Source organism: Schizosaccharomyces pombe (genome assembly GCF_000002945.2).
Source record: "Schizosaccharomyces pombe strain 972h- genome assembly, chromosome: I".
Taxonomy (NCBI): domain Eukaryota; kingdom Fungi; phylum Ascomycota; class Schizosaccharomycetes; order Schizosaccharomycetales; family Schizosaccharomycetaceae; genus Schizosaccharomyces; species Schizosaccharomyces pombe.
In genome coordinates this window covers 1176825-1196584 of record NC_003424.3, presented here as the reverse complement: position 1 = coordinate 1196584, position 19760 = coordinate 1176825, and the positions used below count along the sequence as shown (strand labels likewise).

Genomic DNA, 19760 nt, shown 5'->3' with positions numbered 1-19760 from the left:
TAAATAAACAATGAATTATAGAAGAAGATAAAAGGAACTGAATGAATTGTATATCTTAATAAACTAGGTAAATTTTTTTCTCTTTTAAAAACATGAGTGAAATGAAATGGCGCTACACATCTAAAAATTGAAATACATCAAGACACTTTACAAAAAAATTTCTAAATTGAATCTAAAATCAAGTTCTTTTGTTTTTAACCCCATTATCTTTTTAAAGATTCTAAATAATCTAAATTAATCGTTTGAACCAAATTTTTTATAGGATATATAACTACATATTTACTTTTTAAATTCTTTTTCATCTTATCATTAAATTCCGAGATTTTTTATTCCAAACAGCAGCTAATAATTATGAAATAACTTAGTTTTTAATTCTCTTATCTTTCTTGAACTTTTCGTCATATTGCAATAAGGATACAAATAAAAAAAAAATTTATTTTTAAAAGAATCTAAGCTTGAAAAGCCATACTATTTACTCTTTTATTGATTTCGAAAATTATTAAATTAAAACCCACTAACTAACCTGTTATTGTTGACATTAAGTATAAAATTTGACTTGGCTGTTCCGTAGCTAATTGTATCATTAATGAAATGACCGAGTTTGCTAAATTAACTCGAGTATATTTTCCTGTAAAGCTTATATTTTGCTTAAATCTGACTCGTTTAACAGCTAGTTTTATTCAAGTTAACAAACATACATTTTTCGAACAGTTTGGTGCAGTCTGCCAATCTTGAACTTGGTAGCAGACAGGATGCGTAGATTATGAAACATTCTAATAAAATTTCAAATGGAATAAAGCCATTATGTTGAATTTCAAGCTTGTTCTATGGTTTAACTACTTTCCATTTTCCTTCTTTCATCAGCTACTAAACAAAAAAATTACCTTATACTTTACTAATATGCTGAAGCCTTCAATGTTTGGGCATGTGATGCAGTGGTAGCATGCTCGCTTTGCATGCGAGTCGTCCTGGGTTCAATCCCCAGCGTGTCCAATATTTTTTTGTAAACTTAGCTACTCTCAGCAAAAATTAGGCCATTCCAATCGAGAGATTTCTTGTATTATATAGTTTAATGATAATCAAATCTCGATGACTCCTCCTTCCCATGCGATGTGGCGCGTTTTTATCCCAGTTGTCATTCCTTGAAATGTTGTGTATAAAACTATGAGTAGTAAACAAACTGTTGTTACAGCTGTATGTTTTTTAACACCCAAAAACCTATCACTATCAACAACTCAAAGAAAAAGAACCCATCTTTAGGAATGCTTAGTAATTTAAGAACGGTGAGAGTTCATGATTTCTTTTTCAGCGAAAAAGTTGTTTGTTATAGAATTACTTTACCGAGATTAAACTTCGTAAAAGCGAATGAAAAGTAAAACAAGCGAAAGTATATTAAGGATATGCGGCGGGATCTCACTGTAGCACGATAGTCTTTACTCACTACTACCACTATTAAGTACGGTGCTTTTTGATCATCAATAAGCAATTCCGTCTGTATCTAAATTACTTTTGTCTGTGTATATTTAGAAGTCAAAACTTTTTGTCATAATGTCAGAAAATTACTCGTTTTCTTTGCGTAAATTTAAGTTGGTTTTTCTCGGTGAGCAGTCAGTTGGCAAAACATCGTTAATTACACGATTTATGTACGATCAGTTTGATAATACTTATCAAGTAAGTAACTATAATTAAAACTTCTTTACTAACAGGGTCCAAGGCTACTATTGGTATAGACTTTCTAAGCAAGACTATGTATTTGGAAGATCGAACGGTTCGTCTTCAACTATGGGATACTGCTGGTCAAGAACGTTTCCGTTCTTTAATTCCTTCGTATATTAGGGATTCTTCTGTTGCTATTATTGTTTACGATATCACTAGTAAGTAATAGTGGCACAGTAATTTTGCCATATATTTTTACTCAGACTTTATTTTCGAATATCTGCTAACTACTTATAGACCATAACTCTTTTGTAAATACTGAGAAATGGATTGAAGATGTTCGTGCTGAGCGGGGAGACGACGTTATAATTGTTCTCGTTGGTAATAAAACGGACTTGGCTGATAAAAGGTATGACACTCCAGCTAACAGAGATTCAGCATTTACAATGCGACATCTCTTCATTCATAATTCCAAAGCTATATTTTGGTTTTTGATGGTTCTTATGCTAACGGTGGTTTAGGCAAGTGACTCAAGAAGAAGGAGAAAAAAAGGCAAAAGAATTAAAAATAATGCACATGGAAACTAGTGCTAAAGCGGGTCACAATGTAAAACTGTTGTTTAGGAAAATTGCACAAATGTTACCAGGCATGGAGAATGTGGAAACACAAAGCACTCAAATGATTGACGTTAGCATTCAGCCTAACGAGAATGAAAGCAGCTGCAATTGCTAGTGTATCTCATTGAACATGTCAGTGTACTCTAACTGTTTCGTGAATTATTTTTTTTCGCTTCAGGCCGCAATCAGCGGTTTTTAATGTCATTTGACCCTCAAAAAGTATACTGTGAGTATATATATATCTTCTTATAGCCCCTAAATCTTTTGCACCTTTAAAGAATCGCGATTCCTTTTATACCTGTTTCCTTTTCCTTCTTTTTTTACTTGTTTTAGTCCTTTTTTATTTTAATCCTGTCTCTATGATATATGCTTTACAAAAGTGAGAAGTTGAATTTCTGAATAAGTCTCTTTCGTTTAATCCCTGCGGTGCTTCTTGACTTTTCAAGGGCATTTGCAAAGAAGGAAAAAAATTACAATGTATGATTTTGGAATTCAGAGAAATGTTATTATTTTTTTTTTTTTAGATTTCGCTTTTTCCCTTTACTCATAAGTTATTTATGCTATGTGAGTCAGTTCAAGGTTTTCATTGAAACAGTAGAACTTTATTTATACTTCAATTTTTTAATTTTATTAAAAGATATGAGGTTTTTTGCCAAAAAAAATTGAATGAACCAAAAAAAAGTTAGCGGATATAACCTCTAGGCCTGCTTTGAATTTATGTTAAGATATTTGTTTATATCAAACTCTGAAAGACTCGGTAACGTCTCACATTGAGAATCAACAATCTCATTCAGCTGATCCCCTACCAAGTTTTTGATGGCAGCATCTGGAACCCAAATGACATGCATTCCTGCAGCCTTTGCACTTTTGACACCGGGAATACTGTCTTCAAAGGCAATGCATTGGCTTGGTGTAAGTGCCTTCAAACCTCGCTGCTTCCTACTTTCATTTATTAAATTCAACACCTTCAGCCAAATGTCTGGAAAAGGTTTGCCACGACCAGGTGCAATACTAGGATTATCACCTGTAATAACATTTTTACCAAATTTCTCAAAAATATGTTTAAGATGGGCTGTCTTCATATTATAATTTGCGGTATTAGAGGAAGTAGCAAGCTGGTGATGCTGTTAGCACACTTTTATTATAGCGTAGGGATGAGTACATACCCCGATATCAATTCCATGATTGGAGAGGTTATTAATCAAAGATTCAGCCCCAGGCATAGGCTTCAAAGACGACCAAAACTTTGCCTTTCAGAAAGTTAGTTGAAATGGAAATAAATGTAGCGTATAAGTACGTACCCGAATAACCTGTTGTTCATCAACGAATTGTTGAGGAGTCATAGGAATGTTGGACCAATCTATAACAACCTTGGCAGCTGCGGAACCCGGTCTCCCTACGTATCGCAAGTTAGACCTGCAATTTTGAAAGCATTTTAAAATATCTCTTCGCTAGCTTTATATAACATACCCATCATTTGAGCCTTAACAGAAATAGGAAGAGGATCCTTGCCATACCTGTCCAATATAAGATCTATAAAAAAAATAAAGATTAGAAAACATTGTAGTTTTGTGCTAAATATAAGCACAGATATATTATTTACATACTGGTCGTCTTTGTATAAATAGTTTCACTGTCGACAAGTAGACCCTGTAAAAAGAGTGATTGTTAATGCAAAAGCTTTCATAAGAGGTAATGTGGTGTGAAAAATAAACATACATCCATATCGAATAGACAAGCCATGTATTTTACGTGTTTAGCAGCCATTTCTAGGTAAAAAGATAGTGAAGCTTCTACGACCTAACAAAACCAAAGAAAAAAAAAAGCAGAAAAAAAACTTCCGGGATATCCAAAAAATCAAGTTTCAAAAAAGTATATTGCTGTATAACCAATAAAAAAGTATAAAATCTTCCAAAACAAGAATTAACAATTAAATATACAAATACAATTAAAGAAAACAAAGACACCGACAAATGAAGTGTTAACTGTATATCTAATTAAAAAAATCCGCGAAAAACCAAAAAATAAGGACAGTTGTTAAAGATCAACAAAGAAACGTCGATACAGTAAGGCGTGATAATTAGGCAGAATGAAAAATAGCTAAATCCCAAAACTGTGCAAACTGCAATAAGTAATCAACAATCGTAGATTAGAGTAAATCCGTGTGTCGGATGATTGGGAGCAATATTGAAGAGTTCGTTAATCTGTTTTAGTGAGAATTCAACCGCACTACTGAAAGAGAATTAAGCGTTTATATTAACCATGAAATTGTAATCCGGTTTTAATGATGCCTTAAGCTGTGGTGAATTTTCCTTGTAATTTACTTATCTATATCGCGGTACCCAGGTAGTGTAAGTTAGCGATTGTTTTGGGATATTTTTCTATGAAGGTGATGAATATTTTGACACTGAGATCGTTCATTTCCAAATTGAATAATACTGGTTCTGTTAGGCTCTCATTATATATCAATGAATAATATCCAGCTGACTATAAGCAATGATGAACCTATCCTGTATCATTTATGTACAGTGAATAGAGAAATAAAACATTTGACATATTGCGATGTATAACAGAATTGAACATAGCGAACAGCTCACGCATTATTCTCGAATCAAGCAGGCAATGATTCGCCCAGGAATCTCATACTAAAACATTGTATAAACAGAAGTTGAGGGAAAAGGAAAAGTCTCAATGACCAGCCATTCTCCCTCATGAAGTATGCTATGTTGAATTTTTTTTGTTTTAATTACTCTCTTTGGTTTTTAAAGCGTTTCTGATAAAGCCACTTGGATTCTGTTCATAAAATGGTGACTAATCAGTTAGCTATTGGAACCCATTTTGGCCATGTATTTTGAAAAGAAGAGCTGGTCAGACAAAATTTACAAGTACAATAGCGACGCACGTTAGCCATGTCGTAGAATCGTGTCAACTATAATGTGAAATTGTTGGACCGAGTGTAGAAAAACAGTCAAAGTTTGTTTTAACCAAGGTCACAAGTACCTCACTGTTAGGCGAGTTGGAGGATCTTTGCCGGATGACGAAAAATATGGATATTTAACACAGCAATAAATAACAAATGCAGATTGCCGTGAGGACAGAAAACAAAGATAAAACATTTTTGAAAGTCTCCTCATGCGGCTCCGGTTACATGGGAATTTGTAGGATTTTGTAATGAGTGCGTCGAGCAAAGCAGTTGAAACGAGTGGATTGTTGAAAGAAGCCAAGTGTAAATAAAAAAAAGGGTAAATACAAAAAAATATCACAAGATTCTATAAAGTATCATAAGACTACTGTCTATATTTTTAGTTAAACTGTTTTCATATTTTTTATTATCTATTTTCTTTATTTTCTCTTTATTTAGTTACAGCCTATTAATTTTTTTTTGAAAATTTAATTTACTTAGGCCCAACAATATGGCTTAACTAGAGCTTCAGCCAAACAAAGAATACAAACACAGAATTGCTTACAAATCGAGTGCATTGCATACATCATAAATAAAAAAGCAATGAAATTCTTTTCAGTTTCTTTTCCAATTTACTTCACAACCGGCTGCTGTGAATGAACTTTAGCAGGCAAGTAAAGCAAACAGAAAACAATAAATTCCAAATAACAAAAAATTCAGCTAATAAAAAAATAATCAAGCACCAAAATACCAAAAATTGATATGTATTTTTTTCAACGAACAAAATCGATGCTACTCAATAGCTGGATATAACCGTTCATTATAAAAAATGGATTTTGAACCTTCATTCTAAATAGGGATAATCCACCTTACCAGCTATGGCATCAAATGTGTATCATCTATCTAAACATACTTAGCAAAGTCTCCCCTTTTTTATTAGAGTGCAATCTGAACTCATACCGTTCAAGTGATACCATAGCAACATTCGGTTTCTGTTATGATGAATAATCAATATCACTTAAAAGCTACCGTCACAAAGCAAAACACAGCTTTCTAATTAATTTAGTCGACTAGACTCCGTAGACTCATTACAATCTACGTATACACGAAAATTTCCATCAAAACGATCCGCTATAGTGTAGTGTAGCGTCATCGCAGAATGAAAGAAAGAAAAAGGGAGAAAGATAAATCAATCATTAATTGAATTACAAAACAAAGACAGATGGATGATTAGCTCTCTCCGTTTGGAAGAGACAAGGTATTACTTCCCAATCAATGCAAAGGAAAAGTTTGAAAGAAAGTTAAAATATAATATAATCTTTGTGAAAGTAAGACAACCATCTCCAGTAAATAAAAATGCTACTTAAACACCTTGAATCTAATTAGTCTAATAAGCAAAGTAGTGAAACTGATCAAGTAACTAGTCACCTGTATGAATTAGCGTTTTTGAAACTAATTAAAAATTTTTTTTTGTTTATTTGTTGTAGAATCTGTATTTGTATTAAGTATTATATAATTGGTTTCCCAACTGTTATGTTTATAGTATATTGCTTTTCATCTCATCCCTCCTTGTTTCATCAAACCTAAGCTTGTGATTTGAAGTTTACCACTTGTTATTTATCCTCTTTTGTACACTTCCACGTCAACACCAATTCAACGATTTCTGCTTCGTGCAAGCATCACATTCAATTGTTTTGTTTCAAGCTGGGATGTCTTTATTACCTTATTCCAATGTCTTTGCTTCTTCCATACTGGAATTATACGGTAGTACGATAGACGGCGCTTTGCACATCTCTTGGCCCCGTATACTCAACTCTATACAGCAGTGTATTGCCGATCTTCAAAATGCTACACCAAAAGATGACGCAATTCCATACACCCAAAGCTGGTCCTTGTATCAGACCTTTTTTCGATCCGCTAATTGACGTTAGTGTTATGTAATGTGATACAGCAAAATGTTAATTAAATGTTATCGTAATGTTGCAGGAAGGAATTTTGTCAGTTTTTGACGAACTGGTCGTTGTGCGCGGGAGCCAGAACACTACCTGAAAAACAAAATAAAAAATAAAAAGAGCTTTTTCCCAACGTCACGACTCTCCAAAAATATTATAAAATGGCGCTGAAATCCTGCTTATTTTGTAATTCACTTAACGCTGACATTTCTTTCCTCAATTGCAAGGAATTTTATAAACAGTAGTTTAGTTCTCTCTTCTCTGTCCATTGTGTTTATCGGTCCCAATTGGAAGAAAACATTCAAAAAATCTTAATAAAACTTTGATTGAATTTTTATTACTACAAAATGGTCGCTCCTGCTCATAATTACGAGTCTCGCAATATCTTAGATCTCCTTTCATTAAAGGGAAAAAATGCTGTCGTCTTTGGCGGTGCCCGTGGTATTGGTCACGCTATCTGCTCAGTGTTTGCTGAAGCTGGCGCCAATGCCTTTATCGTCTATAACACCACTCCTGGCGAAAAGGCTGCAAAGGAAATTGCCCAGGCTAATGGTGTCAAGACTTATACATGCAAGTGCGATGTCACTATTCCTAAAGAGGTAGAACATGCCTTTGCTGAGATTCAAAAGGTCTTTGATACTATTGATATCGTTGTGCCCAACAACGGTATTTGCACTGGCAAGTCCGCCATTGACATGACTTACGAAGAATTTGCTAATGAAATAAACGTCAACTTGCTCGGTGTCTTCAACGTCGCTCACAATGCTGGCCCCATCTTCCAAAAGCAAGGCCATGGCAGCCTTGTAGCTACTGCTTCCATGTCTGGTGTTGTTGTTAACGTTCCTCAACAACAATGTGCTTACAACACTTCCAAGGCCGGTGTCATTCAACTCATCAAGAGTTTGGCAGTCGAATGGCGCAAATTTGCTCGCGTCAACTGCGTTTCTCCCGGTTACACTACTAGTGACATGACTGGTGGTAAGTTCCACAAGGAATGGGAGCCTTATACTCCTTTCGAGCGTAATGGTTTGGCTAAAGAGATTGCTTCCGCTTATCTTTATCTTGCTAGTGATGCTGCTTCATACGCTTCCGGTACCAACTTAATCGTTGATGGTGGATATACCAGCATCTAATGGAGTTTGATGACTTTTTGTAATTATTGTTTTCTAGTATATGATGGATGCCCTTTTCAAAACATTACGAATGTTACTTCTCAGTCTTTATGAGTATTTAAGCATGCATTTATGATCCCATAGTTACCCATACTACCGTATAGTCCTCAACAAAATTCCGTTATACATTTCATTCTCTCTATTCATCAATAATAGCTTATCCTTTGTATTTTTCTTTTAAATATACTGATTGTTTTGCCAACCTCTCTTTTTACTCACTCGTTGGATAATAAATCATCCTTTTACATTCTTTTTCACTTCAATCTTAACTTCTATCTCCACTGTACTAGTAGTCCACAGCTTTTTTTAATTACTCAATTCACTCCCCTTGCACTAATGAACCGTCACCTCTATACGTATACGTTTTGCATGACTAATATTGCAGAGATTTATTACCATACACAAAAAACTACTGAAGCACTAACTCTAATTATTTAAGCCATCTGCCATTCAGCTTCCACAGGTGCCTTACCCAAACCCATAGGTACAATACCACTGATGTGGCACTCTGGTCCGTACACCTTCAATGGAAGATCGAACTTTTTGCCAGCCTCGCGGATCACACGAAGACCTTCTTGATAATTAGGTCCGGCACGACGAACCCAGATGGAGACTTTATGTGCGTGCAATTTGTCTTTGTAGTCACCCAAGGCGCGAGCAATGGCACGGAATGTGACAGCAGGTGAGGTAAAGTTGGCAATACCACCACCAATGAACAATACTTTACCATCAGCGCGAGGTTCACCACGAGTCATCAAGTCGAGCACAGTCTTGGCATATTCATAAGTTTGGCCGTCAGTAGGAGCACCACTATATTCACCGTAGTTAGCCAACTCATCGGCAGCACCATTAACAGCAACAGCATCAGCATAAACAACTGAGGCACCACCACCAGCCACCAAGTTCCAAACACGGCCTTCGGCATTCAAGATAGTGAGCTTAAGAGAAGCACCAGTCTTGGCATCAAGTCCTTGTACATAAGCTTCTTCTTTACTCAGTTCACGACCAAATGGAGCAGGGAAGACCATTGGAGGTCCATGATCAGCATTAATAGCTCCAGATTCTTCACCAGATGTTTTAATGCCGAGAGACTCAGGAGCACGAGCGACTGCCCATTTGGCACCACACTCAAACTCTGCGGTTTGATCAAGCTTGGCGGCCAAATCCAAGTAAAAGACATCGGCACCTTTGGCAGTGGGGATAACAACCAAGGGATTGATTTCCAAGTAGGTAAACTGGCAATCCACATACACTGAATAAAGGCGAATGATGAAATCAACAAGGGATTCATGTTGTTCAACGGGAATATCAGATAGAAGAGTGGAAGCAATGGTTGCACGAGATGGGAACTCGCTAAGGCGAACAGGTACCAATAGCTTCCTAGCCTTAGCGTCAACGTCGCCAACATCAACACCACCTTCGTTGCAAAACAATATCCAATCACCTTCACGAACTGAGTTAATATTGATATAATACTCAGTGTTGGGAGGATGGGGAACAAAAGGCTCAACCAGGAAAGTAGTTAAATATCCTACAGCATGCTGAACTTTTTGATTTTTTCCTGCACGTTCTCTGATCCATTCCTTGGCTTCATCCCAAGTGGCATTCAACTTCAAAAGACCGCTTTTACCACGACGTTTAATAAGTTGATCAGGTTTAGCAACCAACTTGGTTTCCTTGACCCAAGGGTGTTCTTGCTCTACCTTGGCGAAAACGTCTTCGACAACTTCTCTGTAAGTAGTAGATTCTGCAGGGATCACCAAGGTAGGGAGAGGAAACTGAATTTGAGCAAGTTGCACCGCAGGAGTGGCAGAAACAGTCTTATATTCCTCTTTCGAGATGCTAGGCGATCTGTTCAACCAATAGGCCAAAACAGCCTTACCATCATACTAAATGCCGTTAGCAAAATGCGAAGAAAATAAAATTTTAATATTTAACAAGCTTATACCTCTCTAATTGACTTGGCAGACATCTTCGTGCTTTAATTAAAAATTGTGCCAAGGGAAGGGTAGGTGTCGTTAAGGTCTGAGGTTTGGTGTCAGTGGGAGATCTAAAATATTATGGCAAAATTTTCGGCGTCGCAACAATAATAGTAAACAGATGTAAGGACTATACCATTTTGAGATGTTAAAATGGTGAGCAATGATACAAGTGATGATCTATCATCTTTTGCTGATTGATAAAAAAAGACAAACCCTTTAATTATTTTTAGCTACATAATTTTCTCTTAATGGATTAATTTGGAAAGTGAACGCAAAATATTATTTAGTCTAAACATGATCGTATTTGAGATGATGCCTTTTGCAAGTATGTTATACTTTATTTAACCATGACTTTTACAATTCAACCAATGCGACACTATCGGACAGTTGAAGCCAATTTTAATTATTAGCTATATATTTTAGCGTTTTTCCATTATATTTGTAGTTAAAACAGCTATTTATAGGCCATTATCAAATATATATATAATTTTTTTTTTTTTTTTTTTCTCTTTCATTTGGGAATATAGTGAAATAACTCTATATAACACAATATCAAAATAAAGATTTCCCACCTTCACTGCTTTTGTTCTTTTCACAATTATTCATTTCAGAATTTACCAATTTCGATTTTCATTGTTTACATTCATTGCTATGAAAACGTAAGGTGGTGGCGCAATAGGACTTATCGAAATGTACAGAACTCACTATAGAATTGTTGTGTTGATGAGCTTCAACTGCATTCTTCTGGAAAGTACTAGTATTAACGACGTGACTGCTCCTCTCGTTACTTAGCTGATTTCTGGTACGCTATTAAACTCATCCAAAACCAACTATTCTAGTTTGGTAAATCTTAATCAAAAACTATTAAAACCCGTTTACTATTTACTTAACAGGTTGTTTTCAATAATTGGGAATTGGCTTGTGCCTACGATCTCTTGTAATTGAACTACACATATAAGCATTTATAAGTTGGTAATCTTCAAATTCTTGTTTATTGAAAATGAAGAAGTTCCAGCTATTTAGCATTTTAAGCTACTTTGTAGCTTTATTCCTCCTACCTATGGCTTTTGCTAGTGGTGATGATAACTCTACAGAATCATATGGAACAGTTATTGGTATTGATCTTGGTACAACATACTCTTGCGTTGCCGTTATGAAAAATGGTCGTGTAGAAATTATTGCCAACGATCAGGGTAATCGTATTACACCCTCATATGTGGCCTTTACTGAAGACGAACGTTTGGTTGGTGAGGCCGCTAAGAACCAAGCTCCTTCCAATCCTGAAAACACCATTTTTGACATCAAGCGTCTTATTGGACGTAAGTTTGACGAAAAGACAATGGCCAAGGATATTAAATCTTTTCCTTTCCATATTGTAAATGACAAGAACCGTCCTTTGGTTGAGGTTAATGTAGGTGGTAAGAAGAAAAAGTTTACCCCTGAAGAAATTTCAGCCATGATTCTTAGTAAAATGAAGCAAACTGCTGAAGCTTACCTCGGAAAGCCTGTCACTCACGCTGTTGTTACTGTCCCCGCCTACTTCAATGACGCTCAGCGTCAGGCTACCAAGGATGCTGGTACTATTGCCGGCTTGAATGTTATTCGTATCGTCAATGAGCCTACTGCGGCTGCTATTGCCTACGGATTAGACAAAACTGATACAGAGAAGCATATTGTTGTTTATGATTTAGGTGGTGGTACTTTTGACGTTTCTCTTTTGTCTATTGACAATGGTGTTTTCGAAGTTTTGGCTACTTCAGGTGATACCCATCTCGGTGGTGAGGACTTTGACAACCGTGTTATCAACTACTTAGCCCGTACTTACAACCGCAAGAACAATGTCGATGTTACTAAGGATCTTAAGGCTATGGGAAAACTCAAGCGTGAAGTTGAAAAAGCCAAGCGTACTTTGTCCTCCCAAAAGTCTGTTCGTATCGAGATTGAATCTTTCTTTAACGGTCAAGACTTTTCTGAAACTTTATCCCGTGCTAAGTTCGAGGAGATTAACATGGATCTCTTCAAGAAGACTTTGAAGCCTGTTGAGCAAGTATTAAAGGACTCCAACCTCAAGAAATCCGAGATTGATGATATCGTTCTTGTCGGTGGTTCTACTCGTATCCCTAAGGTTCAAGAACTTTTGGAGAGCTTCTTTGGTAAGAAGGCTTCTAAGGGTATCAATCCCGATGAGGCTGTTGCCTATGGTGCTGCTGTTCAAGCCGGCGTTTTATCTGGCGAGGAAGGAAGTGATAACATTGTCCTCTTGGACGTTATCCCTCTTACTTTAGGTATTGAGACTACCGGTGGTGTTATGACTAAACTTATCGGTCGTAACACTCCTATTCCTACTCGTAAGTCGCAAATTTTCTCTACTGCGGTTGACAATCAAAATACTGTTTTAATTCAAGTCTATGAAGGTGAACGTACTCTTACTAAGGACAACAACCTTCTTGGAAAATTTGACCTTCGTGGTATTCCTCCTGCCCCTCGTGGTGTTCCCCAAATTGAAGTCACGTTTGAAGTCGATGCCAATGGTGTTTTGACTGTTTCAGCCGTCGACAAGTCTGGTAAGGGTAAGCCTGAGAAGCTTGTTATCAAGAATGACAAAGGTCGTTTGTCTGAGGAAGATATCGAGCGCATGGTTAAGGAGGCCGAAGAATTCGCTGAAGAAGATAAGATTTTGAAGGAGCGTATTGAAGCTCGTAATACTCTTGAAAACTACGCCTATTCTTTGAAAGGTCAATTTGACGATGATGAGCAATTAGGTGGTAAGGTTGATCCCGAAGATAAGCAAGCTGTTTTGGACGCTGTCGAAGATGTTGCTGAATGGCTTGAAATCCACGGAGAAGATGCCAGCAAGGAAGAATTTGAAGATCAGCGTCAAAAACTCGATGCCGTTGTTCATCCTATTACCCAAAAGTTGTATTCCGAAGGAGCTGGTGATGCTGATGAAGAGGATGATGATTACTTCGATGATGAGGCCGATGAACTTTAAAGTGTTTTAAAATTGCCTGTACTTTCATTTTTAAGCTTTACTTAGTATTTTATTTATGTCGAAGTATACGCAAGTCTGACTCGATGCTCTCATTGTTTCATGACCTTAATCTAAAGGGTTATTTGGAAACCCAAAATGTTTTCTCATGATTATTAATGTGGTCTGATGGCGTTATCATTTTGATAGCTTCTCGAGCTGTTTCTGCTATCTTGAAATGAGTGTTTCTCTTTCATTGTTGAACGTCTTGAGTATGATTAAAATGGTATTATGTCTCCAAAATAGACCTGATATAAAGTGCATTTTACTTTATCTACCAGAATCGTGACTCTATAGCCATTAACAAAGTTGTATGTCAACACCTAGTTAACTGGTGCTTTGTTATCTTTGTATTGCTTACTTCTGCTAATGGCTTTGTGGAACTGACAATAATTGGTAGTTAATCATAAAGACCCTGTATGTTTATCAAATTTTATAGCATTGGGTACTAATTCCTTTTATTATAAATACAATCGTTCTTTTATCTTAGTGTTTATACTTACCTGAGTTTGTGAGTAGCAGCTTTTTTATATATAGTTTTAAAAGTATTCTATTTATTAAAACATCTCATTTGATTAAGTCGAAGTGCAAAGTGGTGAAATTTTATGGTGTTGTGTATATTTTAAAATTGCTTTACTTCAAAAACTTAGAATTTGTTTTTTGGACGAAAATAAGCTGTAGTGGATTGTGTAATGCCTTTTTCATTAAAAAGTATTATTGGAAGTATACTAAGTTAGTATAAGTGTCCATAGTCAGAATACGAGCATAATCGTGTCACTATTCGGTAGGCTATACAATATCTTCACTTGCTGCCAAGTACAACATATATAGCTTGTTTGCTACCAAACACATGTGAGCTTATTCTAACAACTAAGTACATAAGTTTTCTTTTAAACTATTCAAAATGGATTTGTACGATTATATGGCACCTACAACCACTACAGAAGAAGATGATGAAGAGGGATACGAAAAACTGAAAGAAGAAATGGGTTCGGCTCTAAATGTAATTTATCCTTTATGATGATTTACGGCGCGGAATTTACTGACATTTTATACAGAATCTGACGAATGGAAAGTTTGGTTTGTTTTGGAACTCAATGAAAGAAAAGGTGTGTTGATTGCGAATAATGGCATTGTTACTAACCGTTCAAAGAGTGAAAACTTTCTTGATGATACAAAGGGAAAAGCCTCAAGTGGAATGCAGCAATTAAAATCACAGCTTGAAGAAAATATACCTGTTAATTCTGCTATGGAAAACTTGCGAAAAGTAGAAGAAACAGCAGGAAGTTTCTGGAGTGGCTTCGGATCTACAGTGAATGGTTTTTTGGATCAAGCATTGCAGATATCACCCAAAGAAGACGATGTATCGACTCCTACACACGAAGCCTCTTCGTCTGTTTTCTTAAATCGCCACGAGAGACAGTTGTTGGAACTTGTTCAAAACGAAAATACTTTTACCCAAATTATCTCTGAACCCTCTCATGGGATCACGTTTGAAAGCTGGGAAAAAGAAATTTCCATTGATGGGAAAACTGAAGAGATCTCTTTACTTTTGGAAGAATATCCTGATTTAAGGAAACAGATGGAATCTTTAGTACCTTCTGAAGTTTCTTATGATGATTTTTGGAAACGATTTTTTTGGCATAAAGAGGTTGTACAGCCGATAAAGGCAATTCAATCAGGAAACGATGAAGAAGAAATTTTTAGTTGGGGAGATGAAAGAAGTGATGAAGAAGAAAGTGACAATGAACAGGTTAATGATGAAAAAAAGCAATCAAGTGAAGAAGATACTACTGAGAATAATTCAGCAGCTGAAGTGATAGATGAAACCGTCAATGATTTGGAGTCAGCAGTTTCAAAAGGCTTACAAATTGAAACTCAACCCGCAAGCCATGATGGAGAGGTTGATGGAGAAGTTAAAGAAGAAGAGGAAAATAAAGTATCATCTTCCAGTAATATAGAAGCTTCTCAAAGTTCTCTTGAGGTGAAGGATGAAGCAAATAGAAAAGTTGATGACGATGATGAAGACGATGATGACTGGGAATAACGACTCTCGTCAAACTATTAAAAAGAGATATACTGTTTTTACTTCTCTTCTATTCATTTACTTGTTTTGGTGTGTTTTGTTCGTATAGCTAATTATTTGTCTGAAAACATTTTGTTTACGAACAACTCTTAGGTATATTATTAGCGGAATATAAAAAACATCTAATCTTGAGTATGCAGGTTGGAGTAGTAGGACTAGAGCATTAATCAACCTTCTTATAATATTATACATTTACATATACTTTTTGATTGTGAAACTTAAGGAAACCAGGATTTAAAAGTAAATCTGTATGGGTCGACGACATCAATAGATAATAAGTCCCTTAAATAATGAAGATTTTTAAGGAGAAAATGAATTCTGATATCACTTAGCTGCTTTTAGTCTTTTTTAAGTTTCTTCCAGTTGTTGTTTATTCACATCACATAGGCGAAGATCAACAACTCGACCATGAGCAGCACCATCTTCTTCACCAACGAGTGCGTATTGATCAACGATACATTCTAAGCTGCTAAATGGCTTAGTCAATACTTCGGTATTGTAAGCGTTTAGCACAACGTGAATGTAAATAACAAGAACAAATAACCAAGTAGGAATAGCTAGAGCCCACCAACGAGATAGATAATAATGAATCTCAAAAAATTTGAGAACAGGCGCAGGCGTCAGAGCCCAAACAATATACACGCCGAACCCCAACATTGACACCAAATACATCACGAACCCGTAATACTCATAAGTAGGAACTTTTACCATTATATCCCAATCTTGTTGATCAATTTCTGCAATGGCAGTTCCCTCTTCATCAGGCGTTGTAGACCTCGTTCGAAACATCGTAGTCAAAGATGGCGACGGTGGAACCAACATCGGATGTCCGTAAAACGGAGGATCAAAAACAGTAGTTTGCCTTACATCTTCTATCTCTCCTTCAGCAGAACCCTCTATCCCTTTTATGAACGTGGAATGATGAGTAAGTGTCATCCAAACATGTGTTTACTATGTGCATTTGTTAGATGAGAGCGCGTACTGAGATGATACAAATACAACTACGTCTGCTTACGATGTGATTAAATTCGATATCCCTATTAACGACATACATACAGAAAATCCTCGTAAACAGCATTATAGCACAATGTACGTTTGCGTTATTTTTCACAGTCTGGGCTAATGTGATTTATAAAATTAACGAGATTTACAGTATTAGTTTAGACACACTTACCGTCCAAGACATTAATCCTCGAATTATAGTGTATAACTCGCGAAAAATCAAACCCCAAATAGCTAATTTTCTTCTGTTAACCAAATGGCTGAAGTTGAAGAAAAAGGTCTGTTATCTTATTACTTTCCTGGTGAGCGGATACCAGACTCCATAATTAGTCAGGATGGATCAATTCGTTTAGGTCCTGGTTTAGTCTTTCAAAAGAAAGACCGTGAAGAAGAAATAGTGGTCTCAAAAGCTGGGAGGTTGCATCAAACTGGAAAAAATGCTATGTTGATAGACTCACGGACAAAAAGATATATTCCTGCTACAAATGATCAAGTTATTGGGCAAATTATTTCTAGATTTGCGGAAGGTTATCGAGTAGATATTGGGTCAGCTCATATTGCTCAATTGAATGCATTGGCTTTTGAAAATGTGACTCGTAAAAGTAGGCCCAATTTAAATGTTGGAAGCCTTGTGTATGCTCGAGTATCACTCGCTGATCGTGATATGGAACCGGAGTTAGAATGTTTCGATGCTACCACAGGGAAAGCTGCAGGATATGGTGAACTTAAAAACGGTTATATGATAACAGGTTTATCTTTATCTCATTGTAGGAAGTTGATCCTTCCTAAAAATACACTTTTACAGACCCTAGGAAGCTACATTCCTTTCGAAATTGCTGTTGGAATGAATGGTCGCGTTTGGGTCAATTCTGAAAATCTTTCTACTACGGTCCTCATTTGTACAGCTATCAGAAATTGCGAATTCATGTCTGATGAAGAGCAAATAAAGTACTGTAAAGACCTTATTAAAAAGCTCTAACGAGATTCAGAAAAAAAAATTTGAATAATATGCACAGTCTATTTAACAATTCTTGTCCAATTGGGTTTAATTCAAAAATGGTTTGCCCTTATCTAGGAGGGACCATTTCTGAATAAAGTGTATTGTTTCTTCTTTAATGCCTGTGTCTAATATTCCCATACAATTTCTGTCGTTCTTTTATTTATTACAGCAGCGTGTTCATACAATATCTACACTCGTCCTTTCTCAACTGTTTTAATTAAAAAATTACTTATTATAATGCATGAATATACAAATACAGATGCAAAGATAAGTAAGCAATAATTAATGCATGCATAATGAAAATATAATTGTTATTCGTGCTCGTAAATAGTTTTTAAGATCATACCAATTCTACAATCCCAAAAAAATTTCGTATCCAATTATTTCGTAAATCCTTCGACAATTGCAACGACACCAAGAGCGCCGGCATCGGGAACTTTAACATCATCACCAACGTAGACAGCACGTCCAAGTTTGGCTTGCATATCTGCAGTAGCATCAGCACCTTTACGAGCCTCCTCTACGGCAGCATTAAGATCATTAGTTTTAACAAATGTTTCGACAAATGGAACAAGAGCATCACACATAGTGCTGTCACCAGGACGAGCGGGAGTATACTTGAAAAGAGTATCAAGAGCAACCTTCAAACCAGCAGCCCATGTCTTAGATGAAATGTCCTTGCTCTTCTCCAAGGTGTCTTTCATGCCCTTCGCAAAGCCATGGAAGAAAATGGCGTACAAAGCACCAGATGTACCATCCATATTGTCTTCAATAACATCTGCGATATCACGAACAATACGAATAGGATCGTCAGAGAATTTGTCGGATTTAACAAACTTCAAAACACCTTCAGCACCACGCTTCAAAGTAGTACCACAGTCACCATCACCAGCCATCGTATCGAACTTTGTAATTTTAGGCTCTGCTTTGATGAGATTCTCCATCGAATTGACAATCGCCTGACGAACCTTCTCCTTATCGACAGTAACGGGAGACTTGACATCCTTCTGACCCTCCTCGATGCTGACATTGCCAATCTTGTTTTTGGACTTCAAGTCAGAGGGTTGACACAAAGGCCATCCGATAGCTTCAACAGGTTGGTCAATCAAATCAACCAAAGAGTATTCTTCGCCCTCGACTTTGACGCGGTCAGTGGTACGGAGCAAAGTGATACCGAAACCCAAGCCATTCAAACTGGTGGTAAATGGACCGGCAAAGATGCGAACGGGGTTGATTTTGTATTCTTTAGCCAATGCTTCCTTCACCTTGTGGCTAATGGCACTGAATTCAAGCATGGAAAGACCACCAAGGTTATTCATAAGTAAGACTACTTCATCGTCACCCTCAATCTTTACATAGGCACGGTCCTTGTCGGATTGATCCAACATTTGCTTAAGCATCTGAGCGATTAGGTCATCAATAGAGGGAATAGGGGAAATACGCTTGCATCCAGGTTCATTGTGAATACCCATTCCAAGTTCCATTTCATCATGTTTCATTTCATCTTCTTTTGCAATTGGCTCATGACCAGGGACGTGAACGTGAGCGAGTGAAGCACCGATACTAACCAAATTGTCAATAGCAGCCTTAGCAATGGTCGTAACGGCTTCCAAAGGTAACCCTCTGGCGGCAGCTGCACCAGCGATTTTGTGAACAAGAACAGTACCAGACAAACCACGACGTCCGACCTTACCGCTCTTCTTACGACCTACTGATACGTCATCTGCAACGGCAATAAGTTCAGCCTTCTTACCAGCCGTTCTTTGCTTCTCCAAGGCCATACCAAAGTGAAGGATGTCACCGGTGTAGTTTTTGCAAATTACCAAGGTGCCAGCCTCAGATTCGACTTGCTTAATACCGGTATAAATTTGCTTTGACGAAGGAGAAGCAAAAATGGAGCCTGAGACGGCGGCAGTAAGCATACCCTTGCCCACGAACGAAGAATGAGTGGGTTCATGACCAGCACCACCGCCGGAAATGACACTGACATTCTTTTTGTTGTAGTCATGGAAATAGATGAATTTTCCCTCTTCATGAACAGTTAAAGTTTTGTTCATGTCGGCCAAGGATTTAAGGCCATCAAGGACGAGGACTTCAGGATCGTTGATAAAGTGCTTATCCATATTTTAGAATAATAAGAAAAAGGTAAAAAAAAGAGAATAAAGCCTTAAAATAAAATTAAATATAAGTTGGATAGTTAAATCAAATATTCCCGAAATTTATGATCTAAGAATATAAAATGACTTGTTTTAGGTGGTGGGGAAGTGCAAGTGTGAGTAAAGGATTAAAGAAATAAATCTATGTGTCTCTAAAATCTCAAAATATTAATATCAAAATTCCCTTCAATGCGAAAAAATTAACAC

The 19760-nt window shown here is 36.7% G+C and overlaps 9 protein-coding genes, 13 long non-coding RNA genes and 1 other non-coding gene across 23 annotated transcripts; 8 read left to right on the top strand and 15 right to left on the bottom strand.

Moving 5' to 3' along the window:
* Window positions 1-811: 811 nt before the first annotated feature.
* SPOM_SPNCRNA.2529 lies at window positions 812-1144 on the bottom strand. The gene has a single exon (NR_191897.1). It is a non-coding gene; the product is annotated as a non-coding RNA, antisense to tRNA (long non-coding RNA).
* Window positions 922-993, top strand: scn2. The gene has a single exon. It is a non-coding gene; the product is annotated as a tRNA-Ala (tRNA).
* Window positions 1145-1439: 295 nt separating the features above from the next.
* On the top strand, window positions 1440-3883 carry ryh1 (Rab family GTPase Ryh1). Its single transcript, NM_001018646.3, has 4 exons — window positions 1440-1671; window positions 1715-1874; window positions 1954-2065; window positions 2178-3883. Exons 1-4 carry the CDS (start codon window positions 1549-1551, stop codon window positions 2386-2388), a joined length of 606 nt encoding a protein of 201 aa, NP_593249.1. The 5' UTR covers window positions 1440-1548; the 3' UTR covers window positions 2389-3883.
* SPOM_SPNCRNA.2528 lies at window positions 1569-1784 on the bottom strand. The gene has a single exon (NR_191896.1). It is a non-coding gene; the product is annotated as a non-coding RNA (long non-coding RNA).
* On the bottom strand, window positions 1952-2262 carry SPOM_SPNCRNA.2527. Its single transcript, NR_191895.1, has one exon. It is a non-coding gene; the product is annotated as a non-coding RNA (long non-coding RNA).
* Window positions 2409-2620, bottom strand: SPOM_SPNCRNA.2526. Its single transcript, NR_191894.1, has one exon. It is a non-coding gene; the product is annotated as a non-coding RNA (long non-coding RNA).
* On the bottom strand, window positions 2829-4084 carry pud1 (pseudouridine-5'-phosphatase Pud1). Its single transcript, NM_001018645.4, has 6 exons — window positions 3993-4084; window positions 3881-3923; window positions 3744-3806; window positions 3575-3669; window positions 3440-3523; window positions 2829-3388 (listed from the first exon to the last, which is right to left on the bottom strand). The coding sequence occupies exons 1-6, from the start codon at window positions 4038-4040 to the stop codon at window positions 2972-2974; spliced, it is 750 nt and encodes a 249-aa protein (NP_593248.2). The 5' UTR covers window positions 4041-4084; the 3' UTR covers window positions 2829-2971.
* A 224-nt stretch (window positions 4085-4308) lies between these two features.
* On the bottom strand, window positions 4309-5478 carry SPOM_SPNCRNA.721. Its single transcript, NR_151092.1, has one exon. It is a non-coding gene; the product is annotated as a non-coding RNA, possible alternative UTR (long non-coding RNA).
* SPOM_SPNCRNA.2525 lies at window positions 4582-5520 on the top strand. Its single transcript, NR_191893.1, has one exon. It is a non-coding gene; the product is annotated as a non-coding RNA (long non-coding RNA).
* A 122-nt stretch (window positions 5521-5642) lies between these two features.
* SPOM_SPNCRNA.168 lies at window positions 5643-6618 on the bottom strand. Its single transcript, NR_150576.1, has one exon. It is a non-coding gene; the product is annotated as a non-coding RNA (long non-coding RNA).
* On the top strand, window positions 5680-6476 carry SPOM_SPNCRNA.720. Its single transcript, NR_151091.1, has one exon. It is a non-coding gene; the product is annotated as a non-coding RNA (long non-coding RNA).
* Window positions 6619-6694: 76 nt separating the features above from the next.
* On the bottom strand, window positions 6695-8124 carry SPOM_SPNCRNA.2524. Its single transcript, NR_191892.1, has one exon. It is a non-coding gene; the product is annotated as a non-coding RNA (long non-coding RNA).
* Window positions 7316-10748, top strand: SPOM_SPAC22A12.17C (dehydrogenase). The gene has a single exon (NM_001018644.3). It carries the CDS (start codon window positions 7475-7477, stop codon window positions 8258-8260), a length of 786 nt encoding a protein of 261 aa, NP_593247.1. The 5' UTR covers window positions 7316-7474; the 3' UTR covers window positions 8261-10748.
* Window positions 8130-8351, bottom strand: SPOM_SPNCRNA.2523. The gene has a single exon (NR_191891.1). It is a non-coding gene; the product is annotated as a non-coding RNA (long non-coding RNA).
* acl2 (ATP-citrate synthase subunit 2) lies at window positions 8657-10309 on the bottom strand. The gene is made up of 2 exons (NM_001018643.3): window positions 10248-10309; window positions 8657-10188 (listed from the first exon to the last, which is right to left on the bottom strand). Exons 1-2 carry the CDS (start codon window positions 10269-10271, stop codon window positions 8734-8736), a joined length of 1479 nt encoding a protein of 492 aa, NP_593246.1. The 5' UTR covers window positions 10272-10309; the 3' UTR covers window positions 8657-8733.
* A 351-nt stretch (window positions 10749-11099) lies between the features above and the next one.
* Window positions 11100-13892, top strand: bip1 (ER heat shock protein BiP). The gene has a single exon (NM_001018642.3). The coding sequence runs from the start codon at window positions 11282-11284 to the stop codon at window positions 13271-13273; it is 1992 nt and encodes a 663-aa protein (NP_593245.1). The 5' UTR covers window positions 11100-11281; the 3' UTR covers window positions 13274-13892.
* Window positions 11361-11653, bottom strand: SPOM_SPNCRNA.2522. The gene has a single exon (NR_191890.1). It is a non-coding gene; the product is annotated as a non-coding RNA (long non-coding RNA).
* Window positions 13893-13990: 98 nt separating the features above from the next.
* SPOM_SPNCRNA.719 lies at window positions 13991-15468 on the bottom strand. Its single transcript, NR_151089.1, has one exon. It is a non-coding gene; the product is annotated as a non-coding RNA, possible alternative UTR (long non-coding RNA).
* Window positions 14121-15586, top strand: SPOM_SPAC22A12.14C (BSD domain-containing protein). Its single transcript, NM_001018641.3, has 3 exons — window positions 14121-14312; window positions 14368-14418; window positions 14463-15586. The coding sequence occupies exons 1-3, from the start codon at window positions 14214-14216 to the stop codon at window positions 15354-15356; spliced, it is 1044 nt and encodes a 347-aa protein (NP_593244.1). The 5' UTR covers window positions 14121-14213; the 3' UTR covers window positions 15357-15586.
* On the bottom strand, window positions 15428-16361 carry mug84 (pig-P phosphatidylinositol N-acetylglucosaminyltransferase subunit). The gene has a single exon (NM_001018640.3). The coding sequence runs from the start codon at window positions 16329-16331 to the stop codon at window positions 15744-15746; it is 588 nt and encodes a 195-aa protein (NP_593243.2). The 5' UTR covers window positions 16332-16361; the 3' UTR covers window positions 15428-15743.
* Window positions 16362-16644: 283 nt separating this feature from the next.
* On the top strand, window positions 16645-17729 carry rrp40 (exosome subunit Rrp40). The gene has a single exon (NM_001018639.3). It carries the CDS (start codon window positions 16654-16656, stop codon window positions 17374-17376), a length of 723 nt encoding a protein of 240 aa, NP_593242.1. The 5' UTR covers window positions 16645-16653; the 3' UTR covers window positions 17377-17729.
* On the bottom strand, window positions 16697-17628 carry SPOM_SPNCRNA.2521. Its single transcript, NR_191889.1, has one exon. It is a non-coding gene; the product is annotated as a non-coding RNA (long non-coding RNA).
* Window positions 17688-19665, bottom strand: dak1 (dihydroxyacetone kinase Dak1). Its single transcript, NM_001018638.3, has one exon. The coding sequence runs from the start codon at window positions 19518-19520 to the stop codon at window positions 17778-17780; it is 1743 nt and encodes a 580-aa protein (NP_593241.1). The 5' UTR covers window positions 19521-19665; the 3' UTR covers window positions 17688-17777.
* Between the last annotated feature and the right edge of the window lie 95 nt (window positions 19666-19760).